The 21,856-nt window shown below is 37.2% G+C and overlaps 1 protein-coding gene across 1 annotated transcript; it reads left to right on the top strand.

Moving 5' to 3' along the window:
• Positions 1-4,140: 4,140 nt before the first annotated feature.
• Positions 4,141-20,821, top strand: LOC120486185 (ly6/PLAUR domain-containing protein 1). The gene is made up of 3 exons (XM_039682047.2): positions 4,141-4,802; positions 18,374-18,514; positions 19,617-20,821. Exons 1-3 carry the CDS (start codon positions 4,760-4,762, stop codon positions 19,844-19,846), a joined length of 414 nt encoding a protein of 137 aa, XP_039537981.1. The 5' UTR covers positions 4,141-4,759; the 3' UTR covers positions 19,847-20,821.
• The last annotated feature ends 1,035 nt before the right edge of the window (positions 20,822-21,856 follow it).

Raw genomic sequence — 21,856 nt, 5'->3', positions numbered from 1 at the left:
CTGCGGCACCACCGGGCTCCTCGTTCCTCCGTCACCACCGGGCTATCCGTGCTCTCCGTCTGTGCCCCGGGACTCCTCTTCCAATGGCTTCATCTCAATCAGTCGTTGTCCAGGTGTGGTCAGCTAAGTCTCGACCATAGCACCTCCCTTTGGCGACTGTGACTGATGTTCCTGGCTGATCTCTGGGTCCACGCCTCGCCATCACCACCTTGGCTTTTCCTGCAGGCATCTGTTCCTGTCTCCCTTCACCAGCCCCTCGTCCACCTCCCGAACCCCCTCCTCAGTCACGTTACGGGGCAAGGCCGCACTAATCTAGTTTCCACTCTGTTTAGTTATCTGTTTCCTGTGTTCCTTTGTTCTCCGTTACAGCCACTAATCAGTTTCCATGGAACATTCATTTACAAAAAAAGGCAGTTATCATGAAGTTAGTTCATTAGTTTCGTCTAGTTCTCATTCTCTGTCCGGTAGTGTTTTATTATACCTGTGGGTTTGTTGCTGTCTGCCTGTGGATTTACCTGAGTTTTGTTTTATTTCATACATATCCACATTGATTTTGAAACCTGAGCGTTTTCATCTTCATTGGATTTTAAAACTTTACACAAAGGAACTGAAGACTGTGACGCGTGACGGTAGCGATTATGTAAATGAAGGGCGTCACTGGTGATTTTCTGAAGCATCGGCGAGGCTTTAGTCCAGCCCGTCCTTCCTCTCTCCTGATTGTACTCGTCTACTTCTTTTATAAAATAATTACCTGATACACTCCCGTTTTAAACTTAATTGTCTTGTGATTACAGCCATGTGAGGTGTGTGTGTGTGTGTGTGTGTTGGCCCGAGGGTCCAGTATCTCTGTGCTGCTATAATTCAGATTGCTCCTCTGTCTAATTGCTTTCGATCGGTTTGCCCTGCCATGTCATGTGATATTTTCTTCCCAGTATTTAACAGTGGACGACTTACTGATTAAATGCAAGCAGCGTGAAATCACCAAGACACACACACACACACACACACAGCAAGACAGCGGAGGAATTTCAGACACACACACACACACACACTTGGGGTTTATCCGGCCGCAGTCGTGTTTTTTTGTAGCTAAATGCTTTATTTTTATGTAGTGTGAAGTGTAAATTACCTCAACAAATTGTGGGATGAGAAGGTGGTGCTAAAAGAGTAAATCCATCATTTCTTCATCTTGTATTCAACTGGATAAATATTTATATTTATAGAGTTGTATATACAGTACTGAATATGTACATCTGTACATAAGTCTTCTACTTCCATCTAAATGTATATTATAACCTTTTGGTGCCAGTCAGGCAGTTGGCAATAATAACTCCCATGTAAATACACATTTATATTTATACAGTAAAGGAACTGAAGTACTGTACTGTATATACAGTTCTTAATATGTACATCTGTACATAGGCCTTCTACTTACCATCTTATGTATATTCATCATATATCTAGATATATTACATTGTTTTTTCTTTAATTAGACGTATTTCATTATCTCTCTATTCTATTGTATTATACATGTGTGTAAGTACATAGAGCTCCTGGAAGCCATACCAAACTCCTTTGTGTGTGTGTGTGTGTGTGTGTGTGTGTGTGTGTGTGTGTGTGTGTGTGTGTGTGTGTGTGTGTGTGTGTGTGTGTGTGTGTGTGTGTGTGTGTGTGTGCGCACGCATAAATAGCCTTTAAATAGTATAAATAGCTTTGGCAAATAAAGTGTATTCTGATTCTGATGATCCAAACCCCAAACCTCTATGGCTTTCTTTCTTCACAACATAAAGGAAATTTACTGCTCTTTTATTATTATTTCTTTAATAAAACACCACAAAAGCACTATCCTTGAAATATTATAAAAGTGCTCAATGACCGAAGTCATATGATAGTTTAGTTTGAGAAACAGAACCGTTTAACTCGTCATTCAGTGATCGTCCGAGTCCGGTTGTAAATGAATTCTTCTTCCAGAGTTCTCCTGTTCACAAAAACATTTCTTCTTGAATCAAACAAATCCAGTCTTCAACTACATCAGTGGTTAACAGTGGAGGGAGACGTCATCAGTGAATAAACACATTTCAGTCAGTCCAAGAAGAGGTGTAGTGCACGTTTTTAATGCTTTTGATCTTTTTTTGTTTCGTTTTCTTTTAAGATTTGAAGAGTTTGCTTCCAGTTTGTTGTGAACAGAACACACGAGTCTTCCTGCAAATGCTCACGTTTGTGTTTCACAGAAGAAAGAAAGCCATGCAGGTTTGAGGAAATGATGACAACTTAGATTTCTCTCTTTATAAAGTGATCCCTATCAGCCAATATGACAAATGTATAATTGTCTGGCCGTCTGAACTCGAAGGGTTCGCCTGGTGAACATTCGTGTCGTCTGATGTCGATCGGCTTCTGCTTCAGCCTCGTGAAGCGATTGTGGTTCTAGTCGGTAATCGATCCACTTAAGCTCAATGTGTGTGTGTTTCTCAGAGTCATATGGACGAGTGTGTCACCTCAGCTCAGAGGATCAGCGATCTTCAGGTGTTTGAGTGACGCTTCACCCTCTGAGCCGTGGTCCTCGTAGGGTTCGGTCGTGCGGCTCGATAGATCACGATGCGTTCTGGAAAGGGCTGTTGGCATCCAGGTGGTGTTGCATTAAGTGTGTTTTCCTAATTTCGTAAGGACAGAACTGTATTGGCCTCATCTTGAGGCGTCCCACAAGGCTCTGCTCTGGGTCCTCTGCTTTTCTCTCTCTACATGTTTTCAGAAGTGTGTAGATTATCATTGTTATGCTGATGACAACTTTATCTTCTTTAAGCATTTTTTCAAGCTTAATGAGGATAAAACGGCGGCCATTGCCTTTGGTTCTTCACTGTGTATCGCTGCCCTTGAAAACGGTTAGCTATTCTGTCTTCAACCATGCATGATAAAGTTGATAATTGATTATGTCTTTATTGTTTGATAATCAGATAAATGCCGTTATTAAAGGAAGCTTGTTTCATCTCAGGTCCATTCCCAAATTAAACAGTTCCTCTCTCAAATTGTTTTAGCCCAACAGCGGATCTCCTCCTCGTGGTGTAGCCCAACATCTCTCTGTGTATTTCGTTTTCATTCATTCCTTGTGTTTTACATGTTTGTAATGTGATATTTAGATGAGCAGAACTGGGGTGTGTTCTGGCCCGCTGCGGGTGTGTGTTCGGCCCGTAACACGCATCTGTCGTCCCATTATTCCAGTGTGAACACCAGAATAACTGTAAAGTGTTGGAAAAGCCAAATGGTTTAAAAATGGCCAGTCAGTGAAAAGCTGTTTTTTAGCAGAGACGTGTGTGTGTGTGTGTGTGTGTGTGTGTGTGTGTGTGTGTGTGTGTGTGTGTGTGTGTGTGTGTGTGTGTGTGAATAAAACACACACAGTATAAGAACACACAATCGGATGGTGTTCATAACCCAGCATCAGTTTCTATTGAACGCGTTTTATTATTCATGAGCTCTTAAAGTACAGTAAAGCTTAACACACTTATCAAACCGCAACATCTAACGTGTGTGTGTGTGTGTGTGTGTGTGTGTGTTAACCCTTCATTGAGGAGAGGGAAGTAAACTCCTACCTCTGCTGTCACAATCCTCACGGTACATACACACCCTCATTCATCAATGTCAAACACACACACACACACACACACACACACACACACACACACACACACACACACACACACACACACACACACACTCCAGCACTCATTTGCAGACATTTTCTGTAAGACACGTTCACACACGACAGGCGTTGTGTGTGTGTGTGTGTGTGTGAGAGTGTGTGTATGTTATATTATTGTTAGCAAGGTCAGGATTCCTAGAAAACAAATGATAAACTGTAAATGCTCAGAGTCACCCTGAAATCAAAATGGACAATTCTCTATTTTTTTAATGGAATATTACAGTGTTTGTGTGTTTATTACAAATGATTTATCGGTGCACATCATTATTGTTTTACTAATCTCAAATCATCTTATTTTCTCTGATGATGTGTTTACTGGGGCGAGGGAGTCTGACTGAGTTCTCTCTCTCTCCTCTCCCCCCCTCTCCTCTCCTCTCCTCTCTCTCTCTCTCTCTCCTATCCCCCTCCTCTTCTCTCTCTCTCTCCCCCCCCCCCTCTCTCTCTCTCCCTCAGAATAATATGTAATGCACAATAAAGTGCAGCATTGGATTCTCCTTTGCCTGTCATTGGTTAATCAATTATTCAGCTAAATTGTCAAAACACAACTTTAAATAGAATAGTTGATTTAGTATTTCACACTAATGATGTTTTAAACATTAGGGGCCATTTAATTCCAGTGTTATTTCCCCAGTTATTCCCCTTAATAACCCTGGCTGATGCATCTTCGTCATCCTCCTCATCCTCATGAGTTCAGGTCACTGGAGTTTGAGCTTGTTCAGCGTCAGGTTGATGTTCATGTGTTGTTTATGTGTGTAATTACGGGCAGGTTAATTATAATAATCAAGTGTGCAGTGTGGGATCAGCCTGTCCTTAAGTAGCCAGGTCTCTCTCTCTCTCTCTCTCTCTCTCTCTCTCTCTCTCTCTCTCTCTCTCTCTCTCTCTCTCTCTCTCTCTCTCTCTCTCTCTCTCTCTCTCTCTCTCTCTCTCTCTCTCTCTCTCTCTTCATTCAGACGCGAGTCACGGTGAGTTCAGTGGCGCGGGCGGGCGGGCGTCGCGTGCTGCTGTGAGTAGACGCGCAGACTCGGGTTCGGTCAGTCTGACGCTCGCTCGCTCGCGGTGCCGGGGATGCGGCTGTGTGTGACTCTACTGGCGATCGTGCTGTCGGCGGGTGAGTGTGTTCTCTCTCTCACACACACACACACGATTAACCAGCAGCAGTGAGTTTACTGAAGAAGCATTAAATGATTGAGTTATAATTAATGCCCTGTGATTTTAATGGGCTTTAATCGTATGTCAATTTAAGATTCTGAAATAAAACGACAGATAAAGCCTGATTTTAATTACAGTTAAATTAGTGTTTTAGCTTGTGTGTGTGTTATGTGTGTGACTGATTCTATACACACACGGTGACACTTATAAATGATGCTTAATTCAATTCAATTCAATTGAGCTTTATTGGCATGACTGTGTAAAATAGCACAATATTGCCAAAGCAATAGTAATATACAAGCATACATAATTCATGCTTTAATTTCTCAAATGGTGAGGTGTTTTTGTTGTTTAATTGTTGTTACTTTATATGCATATAGCCTAGTCGCTGGAATTGTGGCAGATGGAAATTAGGATATAATTAAGTTGGCTTGAGAAAGCCAACTTACTGAAATCCTATTTAAACTTATTAAGTTGGCTTGAGAAAGCCAACTTACTGAAATCCTATTTAAACTTATTATTATTATTATTCTTCTTACTCAAAATTTTCTGACTCTAACTCCTCCTAGAGCTTTAACTCTACAAACTCCAAACTCGGGTCAGACTTTCAGACTGTTCTGACTTAGTGTGCTATATCTTTTTAGACTGATTCGACTTTCAGATTTCTTAAAAATTAATATTAAAAATCATAAAAATCCCATTGACTTTCATTGCAGCATGGTCAAATTGAGCCAAGACTACGGTGGCCCAATAGCGTACAACAAAAACTCAAATCTAAATTCCCTGAAGCCCTAGACTCAATTAAACTACCATTCTATATGAACTAATGAACTATCTATCTATCTATCTATCTATCTATCTATCTATCTATCTATCTATCTATCTATCTATCTATCTATCTATCTATCTATCTATCTATCTATCTATCAAATCTATCCATCTTTCTTTCTAACAAATCTATCCATCTTTCTTTCTTTCTAACTAATCTATCCATCTTTCTTTCTAACAAATCTATCCATCTTTCTTTCTAACAAATCTATCCATCTTTCTTTCTACCTAATCTATCCATCTTTCTTTCTAACAAATCTATCCATCTTTCTTTCTACCTAATCTATCCATCTTTCTTTCTACCTAACTAATCTATCCATCTTTCTTTCTACCTAACTAATCTATCCATCTTTCTTTCTAACAAATCTATCCATCTTTCTTTCTAACAAATCTATCCATCTTTCTTTCTAACAAATCTATCCATCTTTCTTTCTACCTAATCTATCCATCTTTCTTTCTAACAAATCTATCCATCTTTCTTTCTACCTAATCTATCCATCTTTCTTTCTACCTAACTAATCTATCCATCTTTCTTTCTACCTAACTAATCTATCCATCTTTCTTTCTAACAAATCTATCCATCTTTCTTTCTACCTAACTAATCTATCCATCTTTCTTTCTAACTAATCTATCCATCTTTCTTTCTAACAAATCTATCCATCTTTCTTTCTATCTATCAAATCTATCCATCTTTCTTTCTAACAAATCTATCCATCTTTCTTTCTTTCTAACTAATCTATCCATCTTTCTTTCTAACAAATCTATCCATCTTTCTTTCTAACAAATCTATCCATCTTTCTTTCTAACAAATCTATCCATCTTTCTTTCTAACAAATCTATCCATCTTTCTTTCTACCTAATCTATCCATCTTTCTTTCTAACAAATCTATCCATCTTTCTTTCTACCTAATCTATCCATCTTTCTTTCTAACAAATCTATCCATCTTTCTTTCTACCTAATCTATCCATCTTTCTTTCTACCTAACTAATCTATCCATCTTTCTTTCTACCTAACTAATCTATCCATCTTTCTTTCTAACAAATCTATCCATCTTTCTTTCTACCTAACTAATCTATCCATCTTTCTTTCTAACAAATCTATCCATCTTTCTTTCTACCTAATCTATCCATCTTTCTTTCTAACAAATCTATCCATCTTTCTTTCTACCTAATCTATCCATCTTTCTTTCTACCTAACTAATCTATCCATCTTTCTTTCTACCTAACTAATCTATCCATCTTTCTTTCTAACTAATCTATCCATCTTTCTTTCTAACAAATCTATCCATCTTTCTTTCTACCTAACTAATCTATCCATCTTTCTTTCTACCTAATCTATCCATCTTTCTTTCTAGCAAATCTATCCATCTTTTTTTCTAACTAATCTATCCATCTTTCTTTCTAACTAATCTATCCATCTTTCTTTCTAACTAATCTATCCATCTTTCTTTCTAGCAAATCTATCCATCTTTCTTTCTAACAAATCTATCCATCTTTCTTTCTAGCAAATCTATCCATCTTTCTTTCTAACTAATCTATCCATCTTTCTTTCTTACAAATCTATCCATCTTTCTTTCTAACTAATCTATCCATCTTTCTTTCTTACTAATCTATCCATCTTTCTTTCTAACTAATCTATCCATCTTTCTTTCTAAATAATCTATCGTTCTTTCTTTCTAACAAATCTATCGTTTTTTCTTTCTACCTAACTAATCTATCCATCTTTCTTTCTAACAATTCTATCCATCTTTCTTTCTAACAAATCTATCTATCTTTCTTTCTAACTAATCTATCCATCTTTCTTTCTAACAAATCTATCGTTCTTTCTTTCTACCCAAGTAATCTATCCATCTTTCTTTCTAACAATACTTTCTTTCTCTTTCTTTCTTTCTTTCTTTCTTTCTAACAAATCTATCCATCTTTCTTTCTAACTAATCTATCCAGCTTTCTTTCTAACAAATCTATCCATCTTTCTTTCTAACTAATCTATGCATCTTTCTTTCTAAAAATTCTTTCTTTCTCTTTCGTTCTTTCTTGATGCTAATAACATGCTAATCATGCTAGCTTTCTGCTAATCATGTTAGCTTCTTGTTAAAAACATGCTAGCATGATGCTAGCTACATGCTAATCATGCTAGCATGATGCTAGCTACATGCTAATAATGCTAGCTTCTTGCTAAAAACATGCTAGCATGATGCTAGCTACATGCTAATCATGCTAGCATGATGCTAGCTACATGCTAATCATGCTAGCTTCTTGCTAAAAACATGCTAGCATGATGCTAGCAACATGCTAATCATGTTATTATGATGCTAGCTACATGCTAATCATGCTAGCATGATGCTAGCTACATGCTAATCCTGCTAGCTTCTTGCTAAAAACATGCTAGCATGATGCTAGCAACATGCTAATCATGTTATTATGATGCTAGCTACATGCTAATCATGCTAGCATGATGCTAGCTACATGCTAATCATGCTAGCTTCTTGCTAGCAACATGCTAATCATGCTAGCATGATGCTAGCTACATGCTAATCATGCTAGCTTCTTCCTAAAAACATGTTAGCATGATGCTAGCAACATGCTAATCATGCTATTATGATGTTAGCTACATGCTAGTCATGCTAGCTTCTTGCTAAAAACATGCCAATCATGCTAGCTTGATGCTAGCTACAAGCTAATCATGTTAGCTTCTTGCTAAAAACATGCTAGCATAATGCTAGCAACATGCTAATCATGCTATTATGATGTTAGCTACATGCTAATCATGCTAGCTTCTTGCTAAAAACATGTTAATCATGCTAGCTTGATAATAGCTACATGCTAATGATGTTAGCTTCTTGCTAAAAACATGTTAGCATGATGCTAACAACATGCTAATAATGTTATTATGATGCTAGCTACATGCTAATCATGGTAGAATGATGCTAGCTACATGCTAATCATGCTAGCTTCTTGCTAAAAACATGCTAACATGATGCTAGCAACATGCTAATCATGCTAGCATGATGCTAGCTACATGCTAATCATTCTAGCTTCTTGCTAAAACATGCTAGCATGATGCTAGCAACATGCTAATCATGTTAGCATGATGCTAGCTACATGCTAGTCATGCTAGCTTCTTGATAAAACACGTTAGCTTGATGCTAGCAACATGCTAATCATGCTATTATGATGCTAGCTACATGCTAACAACATGCTAATCATCTTAACTACATGTTAATCAAATTAGCATCAAGCTAGCTACATGCTAATCATGTAAGCTTCTTGCCAAAAACATCTATCTATCTATCTATCTATCTATCCATCTATCTATCTATCTATCTATCTATCTATCTATCTATCTATCTATCTATCTATCTATCTATCTATCTATCTATCTATCTATCTATCTATCTATATTTCTTTCTAACTAATCTATCTTTCTAACTAATCTATCCATCTTTCTTTCTTTCTTTCTTTCTAATCTATCTTTAAAACTTCATTCAAACTTCAAAACTTCAAACGCTCTGGTCCGGCTTTCTCAAGCCAACTTAAAGTTTGTCATCAAACTTTTTTTTCTAGTTATTAAGTTGGCTTGAGAAAGCCAACTTACTGAAATCCTATTTAAACTTATTATTATTCTTCTTCTTATTTTTCTTACCCAAAATATTCTGACTGCTACTCCTCCTAGAGCTTTAACTCTACAAACTCCAAACTCGGGTCAGACCTTCAGACTGTTCTGACTCGAGTTGCTATATCTTTTTAGACTGATTCGACTTTCAGATTTCTTAAAAATTAATATTAAAAATCATAAAAATCCCATTGACTTTCATTGCAGCATGGTCAAAATGAGCCAAGACTACGGTGGCCCAATAGCATACAACAAAAACTCAAATCTAAATTCCCTGAAGCCCTAGACTCAATTAAACTACCATTCTATATGTACTAATGATCTATCTATCTATCTATCTATCTATCTATCTATCTATCTATCTATCTATCTATCTATCTATCTATCTATCTATCTATCTATCTATCTATCTATCTATCTATCTATCCTTCTACCTAATCTTTCTTTCTTTCTTTCTAACTAATCTATCCATCTTTCTTTCTAACAAATCTATCCATCTTTCTTTCTAACTAATCTATCCATCTTTCTTTCTAACTAATCTATCCATCTTTCTTTCTAACTAATCTATCCATCTTTCTTTCTTTCTAACAAATCTATCCATCTTTCTTTCTAACAAATCTATCCATCTTTCTTTCTAACTAATCTATCGTTCTTTCTTTCTAACTAATCTATCCATCTTTCTAACTAATCTATCGTTCTTTCTTTCTAACAAATCTATCCATCTTTCTTTCTAACTAATCTATCCATCTTTCTTTCTACCTAACTAATCTATCCATCTTTCTTTCTTTCTAACAAATCTATTCATCTTTCTTTCTAACAAATCTATCCATCTTTCTTTCTAACTAATCTATCGTTCTTTCTTTCTAACTAATCTATCCATCTTTCTTTCTAACTAATCCATCGTTCTTTCTTTTTAACAAATCTATCCATCTTTCTTTCTACCTAATCTATCATTCTTTCTTTCTACCTAATCTTTCTTTCTTTCTAACTAATCTATCCATCTTTCTTTCTAACAAATCTATCTATCTTTCTTTCTAACTAATCTATCCATCTTTCTTTCTAACAAATCTATCCATCTTTCTTTCTAACTAATCTATCATTCTTTTTTTCTAACTAATCTATCGATCTTTCTTTCTAACTAATCTATCCATCTTTCTTTCTAACAAATCTATCAATCTTTCTTTCTAACAAATCTATCCATCTTTCTTTCTAACAAATCTATCCATCTTTCTTTCTAACTAATCTATCGTTCTTTCTTTCTACCTAACTAATCTATCCATCTTTCTTTCTAACAAATCTATCCATCTTTCTTTCTAACTAATCTATCGTTCTTTCTTTCTAACTAATCTATCCATCTTTCTTTCTAACTAATCTATCGTTCTTTCTTTCTAACAAATCTATCCATCTTTCTTTCTAACTAATCTATCCATCTTTCTTTCTAACTAATCTATCCATCTTTCTTTCTAACTAATCTATCGTTCTTTCTTTCTAACTAATCTATCCATCTTTCTTTCTACCTAATCTATCCATCTTTCTTTCTACCTAACTAATCTATCCATTTTTCTTTCTAACTAATCTATCCATCTTTCTTTCTAACAAATCTATCCATCTTTCTTTCTACATAATCTATCCATCTTTCTTTCTACCTAACTAATCTATCCATTTTTCTTTCTAACTAATCTATCTATCTTTCTTTCTAACAAATCTATCCATCTTTCTTTCTACCTAATCTATCCATCTTTCTTTCTACCTAATCTATCCATCTTTCTTTCTACCTAACTAATCTATCCATCTTTCTTTCTAACTAATCTATCCATCTTTCTTTCTAACAAATCTATCCATCTTTCTTTCTAGCAAATCTATCCATCTTTTTTTCTAACTAATCTATCCATCTTTCTTTCTAACAAATCTATCCATCTTTCTTTCTAACTATTCTTTTTTTCACTTTCTTTCTTTCTTTCTTTCTTTCTTTTTTCTTTCTTTCTAACAATTCTATCTTTCTTTCTTTCTTTCTTTCTTTCTTTCTTTCTTTCTTTCTTTCTTTCTTTCTAACAATTCCATCTTTCTTTCTTTCTTTCTTTCTTTCTTGCTTTCTTGCTTTATGCTAATCATGTTAGCTTCTTGCTAAAAACATGCTAGCATGATGCTAGCTACATGCTAATCATGCAAGCTTCTTGCGAAAACATGCTAGCATGATGCTAGCAACATGCCAATCATGCTAGCATGATGCTAGCAACATGCCAATCATGCTAGCATGATGCTAGCTACATGCTAATCATGCTAGCTTCTTGCTAAAAACATGCTAACATGATGCTAGCAACATGCTAATCATGCTAGCATGATGCTGGCAACATGTTAATCATGCTAGCATGATGCTAGCTACATGCTAATCATGCTAGCTTCTTGCTAAAAACATGCTAGCATGATGCTAGCTACATGCTAATAATGCTAGCATGATGATAGCTACATGCTAATCATGCTAGCTTCATGCTAAAAACATGCTAGCATGATGTTAGCTACATGCTAATCATGCTAGCTTCTTGCTAAAAACATGCTAGCATGATGATAGCTACATGCTAATCATGCTAGCATGATGATAGCTACATGCTAATCATGCTAGCTTCTTGCTAGCAACATGCTAATCATGCTAGCTTCTTGCTAAAAACATGCTAGCATGATGCTAGCTACATGCTAATCATGCTAGCTTCTTGCTAAAAACATGCTAGCATGATGCTAGCTACATGCTAATCATGTTAGCTTCTTGCTAAAAACATGCTAGCATGATGCTAGCAACATGCTAATCATGCTAGCATGATGCTAGCTACATGCTAATCATGCTAGCATGATGCTAGCTACATGCTAATCATGCTAGCTTCTTGCTAAAAACATGCTAGCATGATGTTAGCTACATGCTAATCATGCTAGCTTCTTGCTAAAAACATGCTAGCATGATGCTAGCAAACATGCTAATCATGCTAGCATGATGCTAGCTACATGCTAATCATGCTAGCATGATGCTAGCTACATGCTAATCATGCTAGCATGATGCTAGCTACATGCTAATCATGCTAGCATGATGTTAAAAACATGCTAGCATGATGCTAGCATAATGCTAATCATGCTAACATGATGCTAGCTACATGCTAATCATGTTAGCATGATGCTAAAAACATGCTAGCTTCTTGCTAGCAACATGCTAATCATGCTAGCATGATGCTAATCATGCTAGCATGATGCTAGCTACATGCTAATCATGCTAGCTTCTTGCTAAAAACATGCTAGCATGATGCTAGCTACATGCTAATCATGCTAGCTTCTTGCTGAAAACATGCTAGCATGATGCTAGCAACATGCTAATCGTGTTATTATTATGCTAGCTACATGTTAATCATGCTAGCATGATGTTAGCTACATGTTAATCATGCTAGCATGATGCTAGTTACATGTTAATCATGCTAGCTTCTTGCCAATAACATCTATCTATCTATCTATCTATCTATCTATCTATCTATCTATCTATCTATCTATCTATCGATCTATCTATCTTTCTAACTAATCTATCTTTCTAACTAATCTATCCATCTTTCTTTCTTTCTTTCTTTCTTTCTTTCTTTCTAATTCCATCTTTTTCCAACTTAATTCAAACTTCAAGATTCTTCAAACGCTCTGGTCCGGCTTTCTCAAGCCAACTTAAAGTTTGTGTCATCAAACTTTTTTTTCTAGTTATTATTATTCTTCTTACTCAAAATTTTCTGACTCTAACTCCTCCTAGAGCTTTAACTCTACAAACTCCAAACTCGGGTCAGACTTTCAGACTGTTCTGACTTAGTGTGCTATATCTTTTTAGACTGATTCGACTTTCAGATTTCTTAAAAATTAATATTAAAAATCATAAAAATCCCATTGACTTTCATTGCAGCATGGTCAAATTGAGCCAAGACTACGGTGGCCCAATAGCGTACCACAAAAACTCAAATCTAAATTCCCTGAAGCCCTAGACTCAATTAAACTACCATTCTATATGAACTAATGAACTATCTATCTATCTATCTATCTATCTATCTATCTATCTATCTATCTATCTATCTATCTATCTATCTATCTATCTATCAAATCTATCCATCTTTCTTTCTAACAAATCTATCCATCTTTCTTTCTTTCTAACTAATCTATCCATCTTTCTTTCTAACAAATCTATCCATCTTTCTTTCTAACAAATCTATCCATCTTTCTTTCTAACAAATCTATCCATCTTTCTTTCTAACAAATCTATCCATCTTTCTTTCTTTCTAACTAATCTATCCATCTTTCTTTCTAACAAATCTATCCATCTTTCTTTCTAACTAATCTATCCATCTTTCTTTCTAACAAATCTATCCATCTTTCTTTCTAACAAATCTATCCATCTTTCTTTCTACCTAATCTATCCATCTTTCTTTCTACATAATCTATCCATCTTTCTTTCTACCTAACTAATCTATCCATTTTTCTTTCTAACTGATCTATCCATCTTTCTTTCTAACAAATCTATCCATCTTTCTTTCTAGCAAATCTATCCATCTTTTTTTCTAACTAATCTATCCATCTTTCTTTCTAACTAATCTATCCATCTTTCTTTCTAACTAATCTATCCATCTTTCTTTCTAACAAATCTATCCATCTTTCTTTCTAACTAATCTATCCATCTTTCTTTCTAACAAATCTATCCATCTTTCTTTCTAACTAATCTATCCATCTTTCTTTCTTACTAATCTATCCATCTTTCTTTCTAACAAATCTATCCATCTTTCTTTCTAACTAATCTATCCATCTTTCTTTCTAACTAATCTATCCATCTTTCTTTCTAACAAATCTATCCATCTTTCTTTCTAACTAATCTATCCATCTTTCTTTCTAACAAATCTATCCATCTTTCTTTCTAACAAATCTATCCATCTTTCTTTCTAACTAATCTATCCATCTTTCTTTCTAACAAATCTATCGTTCTTTCTTTCTACCCAAGTAATCTATCCATCTTTCTTTCTAACAATACTTTCTTTCTCTTTCTTTCTTTCTTTCTTTCTTTCTTTCTTTCTAACAAATCTATCCATCTTTCTTTCTAACTAATCTATGCATCTTTCTTTCTAAAAATTCTTTCTTTCTCTTTCGTTCTTTCTTGATGCTAATAACATGCTAATCATGCTAGCTTTCCGCTAATCATGTTAGCTTCTTGTTAAAAACATGCTAGCATGATGCTAGCTACATGCTAATCATGCTAGCATGATGCTAGCTACATGCTAATCATGCTAGCTTCTTGCTAAAAACATGCTAGCATGATGCTAGCTACATGCTAATCATGCTAGCATGATGCTAGCTACATGCTAAACATGCTAGCTTCTTGCTAAAAACATGCTAGCATGATGCTAGCAACATGCTAATCATGTTATTATGATGCTAGCTACATGCTAATCATGCTAGCATGATGCTAGCTACATGCTAATCCTGCTAGCTTCTTGTTAAAAACATGCTAGCATGATGCTAGCAACATGCTAATCATGTTATTATGATGCTAGCTACATGCTAATCATGCTAGCATGATGCTAGCTACATGTTAATCATGCTAGCTTCTTGCTAGCAACATGCTAATCATGCTAGCATGATGCTAGCTACATGCTTATCATGCTAGCTTCTTCCTAAAAACATGTTAGCATGATGCTAGCAACATGCTAATCATGCTATTATGATGTTAGCTACATGTTAATCATGCTAGCTTCTTGCTAAAAACATGCTAGCATGATGCTAGCAACATGCTAATCATGCTATTATGATGTTAGCTACATGCTAGTCATGCTAGCTTCTTGCTAAAAACATGCTAATCATGCTAGCTTGATGCTAGCTACATGCTAATGATGTTAGCTTCTTGCTAAAAACATGTTAGCATGATGCTAACAACATGCTAATAATGTTATTATGATGCTAGCTACATGCTAATCATGGTAGCATGATGTTAGCTACATGCTAATCATGCTAGCTTCTTGCTAAAAACATGCTAACATGATGCTAGCAACATGCTAATCATGCTAGCATGATGCTAGCTACATGCTAATCATTCTAGCTTCTTGCTAAAACATGCTAGCATGATGCTAGCAACATGCTAATCATGTTAGCAAGATGCTAGCTACATGCTAGTCATGCTAGCTTCTTGATAAAAACACGTTAGCATGATGCTAGCAACATGCTAATCATGCTATTATGATGCTAGCTACATGCTAATCATGCTAACAACATGCTAATCATCTTAACTACATGCTAATCAAATTAGCATCAAGCTAGCTACATGCTAATCATGTTAGCTTCTTGCCAAAAACATCTATCTATCTATCTATCTATCTATCTATCTATATTTCTTTCTAACTAATCTATCTTTCTAACTAATCTATCCATCTTTCTTTCTTTCTATCTTTCTTTCTAATCTATCTTTAAAACTTCATTCAAACTTCAAAACTTCAAACGCTCTGGTCCGGCTTTCTCAAGCCAACTTAAAGTTTGTCATCAAACTTTTTTTTCTAGTTTCCATTAAAACTATTTATGTGAAGTAGAGGAGAAAAACTCATATTTCACCCTCAAATTAGAAATATTGTACAGAAAACAATTATGATCTTTGTTTGTATTTGGTCAGAGGAGACTCTTATTATATAGGCAGTTAAACATGATGACTAGTAGCATGAGCAAAGTGTTTATTACAACTACAAGAAAAATATTTTACATTTATTGATCTCTGACTGTTAATGTTAGTTAATGAAAATACATATTGTTTTTTGTTTGTTCTTGTTGATTATCTAATGTAAGAAATACACTGGTTTAAAAATGCATAGCTACATAGATGAGCATAAAGATTAATAAATTCTATAATAAGATTAATAATTAAAATATTATTGTTTATTGTTTGTTCATGTTTACACATGTAGCTCACTAATATTAACAAAGGAAACTTGCAAAGCGTTTCAAGAATATATAGGCTAATTATATTTTTACTCCCCGTTGGAGAAGTCGGAGTGAGATTGTTGTTTTGATCCACAATAATGTCTGAATTATTGTACATTCTCATATGAATATATTTGTTAGGGTTAGGGTTAGGTAAATATCTGACATTTAAACCGTATTAAGAGCTTATTTCAGGCGTTCATGTATCTGCGGCATGACTTGCTGAAAACTGTAGTTGTTAACGTAATCCATTACACATTTCAGGAAATATAATCTGATTAAGATTTGATACTTTTAGATTGCTGTGGACCTTTACTGCACGGTAAGTCGATGAAAGGGGAATAATTAAATAAAATGGAGTCATTTCTCAAACCGGGAGGACTTTCTGAATGCAAATAGTTGTGAGAATTAAAAACAACAATGTATCTGTAGCATAATATAATCTAATTACAATACATTTAGAAATCTGATTATGAAATCAGTTATGACTGTGTTTGTGGGAATGTAATTAACTCTCACGAATAAACAAACCAACCCTCGAAAATATGAATGAAATATATCCAGTAAAAGGAATAGAGTTGATAGAGGTCTGACACAGATGATGAAGATGATGAAGATGATGAGAACACCAGGGATTACAGAGATCGACTCCCAGGTTACATCTGATAATCCTTCAGACGGTGTTTGAGCAGTTCTGATGTAGAAAAGGACATTCTGATGGTTGTGTATTAATCCCTTATGGGATCTGTGTTCACTTTAATCCAGATCCTGACGGATTGTAAAGATGCGGCTAATATTGTTGTTGAGAAGCACGAGCTGTCTGATCTTGAAGAGGAAAGCGTCTGTTATTCTGTAAACGTCCCTTCAGGAGGAAAGAAAGGCTCGGGATGAGAAGAACTTTATTCAGCCGCCACTGCTGTTTCTTTAATAGAGTTGTGTGTGTGTGTGTGTGTGTGTGTGTGTGGCTGTTTCTGATATTGTTTGTTGAGCCTGTGGGAATAATAAGGGTATCGACCTAAACTGAGTGATGGTGGTGATGTCACCATTAAAGATGTCAGTACGGATGTTGATGATGATTTTGTCACCAGTGGGGGAAACCTTCATGGAAGGAGAGCTCGACTGCGTACAGAGAGGCCTTAAAAACGGCTAGATCTGCTTATTTCTCAACCCTATTAGAAGAAAATAAACATAATCCAGGTATGTATTTGAAACGGTGGCTAAACTAAGGAAAAAGAAAGCTTCAAGCCCAGAAGTGTCCAAGCAACACAGCAGTAATGACTTTATGAACTTCTTCACTGATAAGATTGATAATAATAGGGACAATATTATACCTATGCAGCCGTCTACTACAGTACCGCATCGGGGGGTGCACTGCCGTCTCCCTGAGGAAAGATTTGGTTCATTTGCTGATATAGGAGAGGAAGAATTTTCTAAACTCGTTAATTCATCTAAATCAACAACTTGTATGCTAGACCCTATACCGACTAAACTACTGAAAGAGGTCATAGATCCTCTTCTCAATATCAGTAATTCGTCTTTGTCGCTAGGATACGTACCAAAAACCTTTAAGCTGGCTGATAAAACCACTTATTAAAAAATGCAACTTGATACCACAGAATTAGTCAATTACAGGCCGATCTCGAACCTGCCTTTTCTGTCAAAGATACTGGAAAAAGCAGTATCCTCACAACTGTGCTCCTTTCTGGAAAGAAATGATATCTGCGAGGATTTTCAATCAGGATTTAGACCGCATCATAGTACCGAGACAGCTCTCACTAGAGTCACACATGATCTGCTCTCATCGTCCGATCGAGGTTGTATATAATCTCTCTATTAGTGTTACTCGATCTTAGTGCTGCATTTGACATCATTGACCACAACATTCTTTTAAATAGACTAGAAAATGATGTTAGCATTAGTGGAACTGCATTAGCATGGTTTAAATCAGTCTTATCGATCACGAGTTCAGTATGGTGTCCCACAAGGCTCAGTACTAGGACCGCTGCTCTTCACTCTGTACTGTGTACTATGCTGATGATACCCAGCTGTATATTTCTTCAAATGATGTCACTGATGATGTTGATGATGATGTCACTGATGTGGTTGTTGATGATGTCACCCCCCAGGCCTGAGTGTGGCGCTGCAGATCCAGTGTTATCAGTGTGAGGACGAGCGGCAGGACGACTGCTCCGCTCCAGACTTCATCGTTAACTGCACCGTCAACGTGCAGGACATGTGCCAGAAGGAAGTGCTCGTCATGGAGGACGGTGAGAGCACGCATCACTTCCTGTTCCTGAACAACCACTTCTTCTATATTCACTTCATCACTTTCCCTATTGATTTTCCTGCTTCATTTTGTTCACTGCACAGAATAACCAGCTGTTTATCATCAGATTCTCCCTCGGCTTACTGTCATGCTGCTCATTTTACACACTTTACTTCGTGATTTAGTTTTTGTCTTTTGATAAAAAAAACTCATTCATTTCATTTCAGTCTTGTTTCTTTACTAGTAAATGTAATACTTGTTGATTCATGTCTAAATGAATATGTTTTAATATTTGATTTTTGCATTTCCTTGTCAATAAAAATTTGACAAAAAAATTCTAGAGGAAAGTACTTTAAAAACCTGCTGCTGATACCCTCGAACTAAAACAATTTAGTCTTTAGAATTTGAAAATGATTCAAAGGAAATATTTAATTATTGTGTGTGAGAGAGATTGAACGTTGACAATTAGATTGATGGAGTTAACAGAAGTATTGAAAATGCATTCGGAAAATAAAGTCTAGTTTTTATCGCACAAACACATACTCGCTCTCTCTCACACACACACACACACACACACACACACACGCACACACACACTCTCACTCACTCTCTCACACACACACACACACACACACACACACTCTCACTCACTCATTCACTCTCTCTCTCACACACACACACACACACACACACACACTCTCACTCACTCATTCACTCTCTCTCTCTCACACACACACACACACACACACACACTTAAGCTGTTAGGTTCTCATTACTGTAATGCGTCTAAATGATTTTGTGCATGAAAGTAAAAATACTGTGATTCGACATGATTTAAATATCAGACACCAACAATTAAAGGAAGAACCGCAAATATCATCTTATCAGTTATAATACAGTTTGAGAGAATTTGAATGCAGAAAATCTTAAAACAGACTTACATCATTTCTTTATGTAAATTGTTTCTTTTATATGATATATTAATAAATGAGGGAAGTTGTGTTAATGTGTGATGTCTGTAATGACTGACAGTAACAGTCGCCATGTGTGTGTGTGTGTGTGTGTGGCTCTCTCTCTCTCTCTGTGTGTGTGTGTGTGTGTAGGGGTCCACTACAGGAAGTCGTGCGCCTCGTCCGGAGCGTGTCTGATCGCGTCCTCGGGGTATCAGCAGTTCTGCACGGGGAAGCTGAACTCGGTCTGCATCTCGTGCTGCAACACCCCGCTCTGCAACGGCCCGCGCCACCGGAGGAGAGCGCTGTCCTGTGCCCGCGCACTGCCCGCGCCCGCGCTCCTCGCGGCCCTGCTGCCGCTACTGTGGGCGTGCGTGTGCTGACGGACTCAAGGCTTCTCAACGGAGGCTCAGACTGTGTGTGTGTGTGTGTGTGTGTGAATACTAGATGATGAACAAACACAGGCTCACTGGACTGCCCGAGAGAGAAGAAACTGTAGAAGGAGCGATTATCCTCCAAGATTGAACTTCACGAGATGAGCTGTGTTCAATGTGCTTCCCTTCCTTCCCCTTATTATTAGTGGGCGGGGCTTCTTCACATAATCCCACCAGTCAGAGAGCCATGGGTGGAGTGTGGAGTCTAGCTCCGCCTCTCTGAATATCCAACCACACGCTAATGCTACCAGAAGGGGTGGGACCAAATATGGATCAGGCGAAATATCTCCGTCCTTCTCCATGCACTACGATAATCGCTTTCCTGCCACCAAATATCGATATTTCATTATTAAAATAAGGCTGTAGACAGATTTCCCTCCTCAGTGTCTCCTGGAGGTGGCGCTCAACACATGAATGAGGGAAAGGTGGACGTAAGTTAACTAACACTCCTGTGTGTATCTCTGTAAGCGCTCGATGAAGAGTGTCAAAGATGTCTATTTACAACATATTTATGAAGCGTTGATCTCTGTAGCCAATCAGAGACATATCTGTTGAGCACATGAACCCAGTGGCCAATCAGACGTGTTTAAGAATCCGCTCAAAATGCTAGACGAAATGCTGGTGTTGTCGCATGTTTAAAATGTTAAAATACCCAAGTCGACAACATTATTCCCAGGGTTCCTTAAGGAAACATCGAGGTGTCCCAGGTTTAAACATTAGAGATTGGTACATTTTGAAATGTAGCAGGTTTATGTAAAGCAAGTCGATAAGCATTTACACACAAAGAAAAGTTTAAGCTTTTAAAAAGTATAAGCATAAAATGTTTAATTCACTTAAAATGTTCAATTTAATTTACACACTGAAAGACGTTTTGTGCTGTTTTCTGACAGTTTGAACTTGAATAAAGAGAGAACCCGTGCTTAACCTTTTCACAGGCATGATGTTTTCACAGTTATAGATATCGTGATTATCATTATCGGATTGTCCAGCCATATATGGATTATCTAAGAATTGCTCTGTCGTGATATTATTGCTATGCTGAGCCATTTATTTTGCTCATGAATGGTACTCCACATGACCACATCACATCATCACTATTGTACAACCCAATACATGTGAAGTGATTCGAAATTGAATGCTAATTCAAAAGACGTGCTGTAAAATAATGCATTGTGATGGGTCATTTCGGCTCCATTTCGAAGTTTCTCTTCTTTGCCGTCTTCCGTGTGTCCGTGGCGTAAGATGAGGCGTGGGGGAGGCGGAGACTTTAATATTTAGGGGCGTGGGGGAGGCGGAGACTTGAATATTTAGGGGCGTGGGGGAGGCGGAGACTTGAATATTTAGGGGCGTGGGGGAGGCGGAGACTTGAATATTTAGGGGCGTGGGGAGGCGGAGACTTGAATATTTATGGAAATGGGGAGGCGGAGACTTGAATATTTAGGGACGTGGGGGAGGCGGAGACTTGAATATTTAGGGACGTGGGGGAGGCGGAGACTTGAATATTTAGGGGCGTGGGGGAGGCGGAGACTTGAATATTTAGGGGCGTGGGGGAGGCGGAGACTTGAATATTTAGGGGCGTGGGGGAGGCGGAGACTTGAATATTTAGGGGCGTGGGGAGGCGGAGACTTGAATATTTATGGAAATGGGGAGGCGGAGACTTGAATATTTAGGGACGTGGGGGAGGCGGAGACTTGAATATTTAGGGACGTGGGGGAGGCGGAGACTTGAATATTTAGGGACGTGGGGGAGGCGGAGACTTGAATATTTAGGGGCGTGGGGGAGGCGGAGACTTGAATATTTAGGGACGTGGGGGAGGCGGAGACTTGAATATTTAGGGGCGTGGGGGAGGCGGAGACTTGAATATTTAGGGGCGTGGGGGAGGCGGAGACTTGAATATTTAGGGGCGTGGGGAGGCGGAGACTTGAATATTTATGGAAATGGGGAGGCGGAGACTTGAAT

This window comes from Pimephales promelas, chromosome 6 (assembly GCF_988280905.1).
Source record: "Pimephales promelas chromosome 6, fPimPro1.hap1.1, whole genome shotgun sequence".
Classification (NCBI taxonomy): Eukaryota; Metazoa; Chordata; class Actinopteri; order Cypriniformes; family Leuciscidae; genus Pimephales; species Pimephales promelas.
This window is presented reverse-complemented; position numbering and strand designations above follow the sequence as displayed.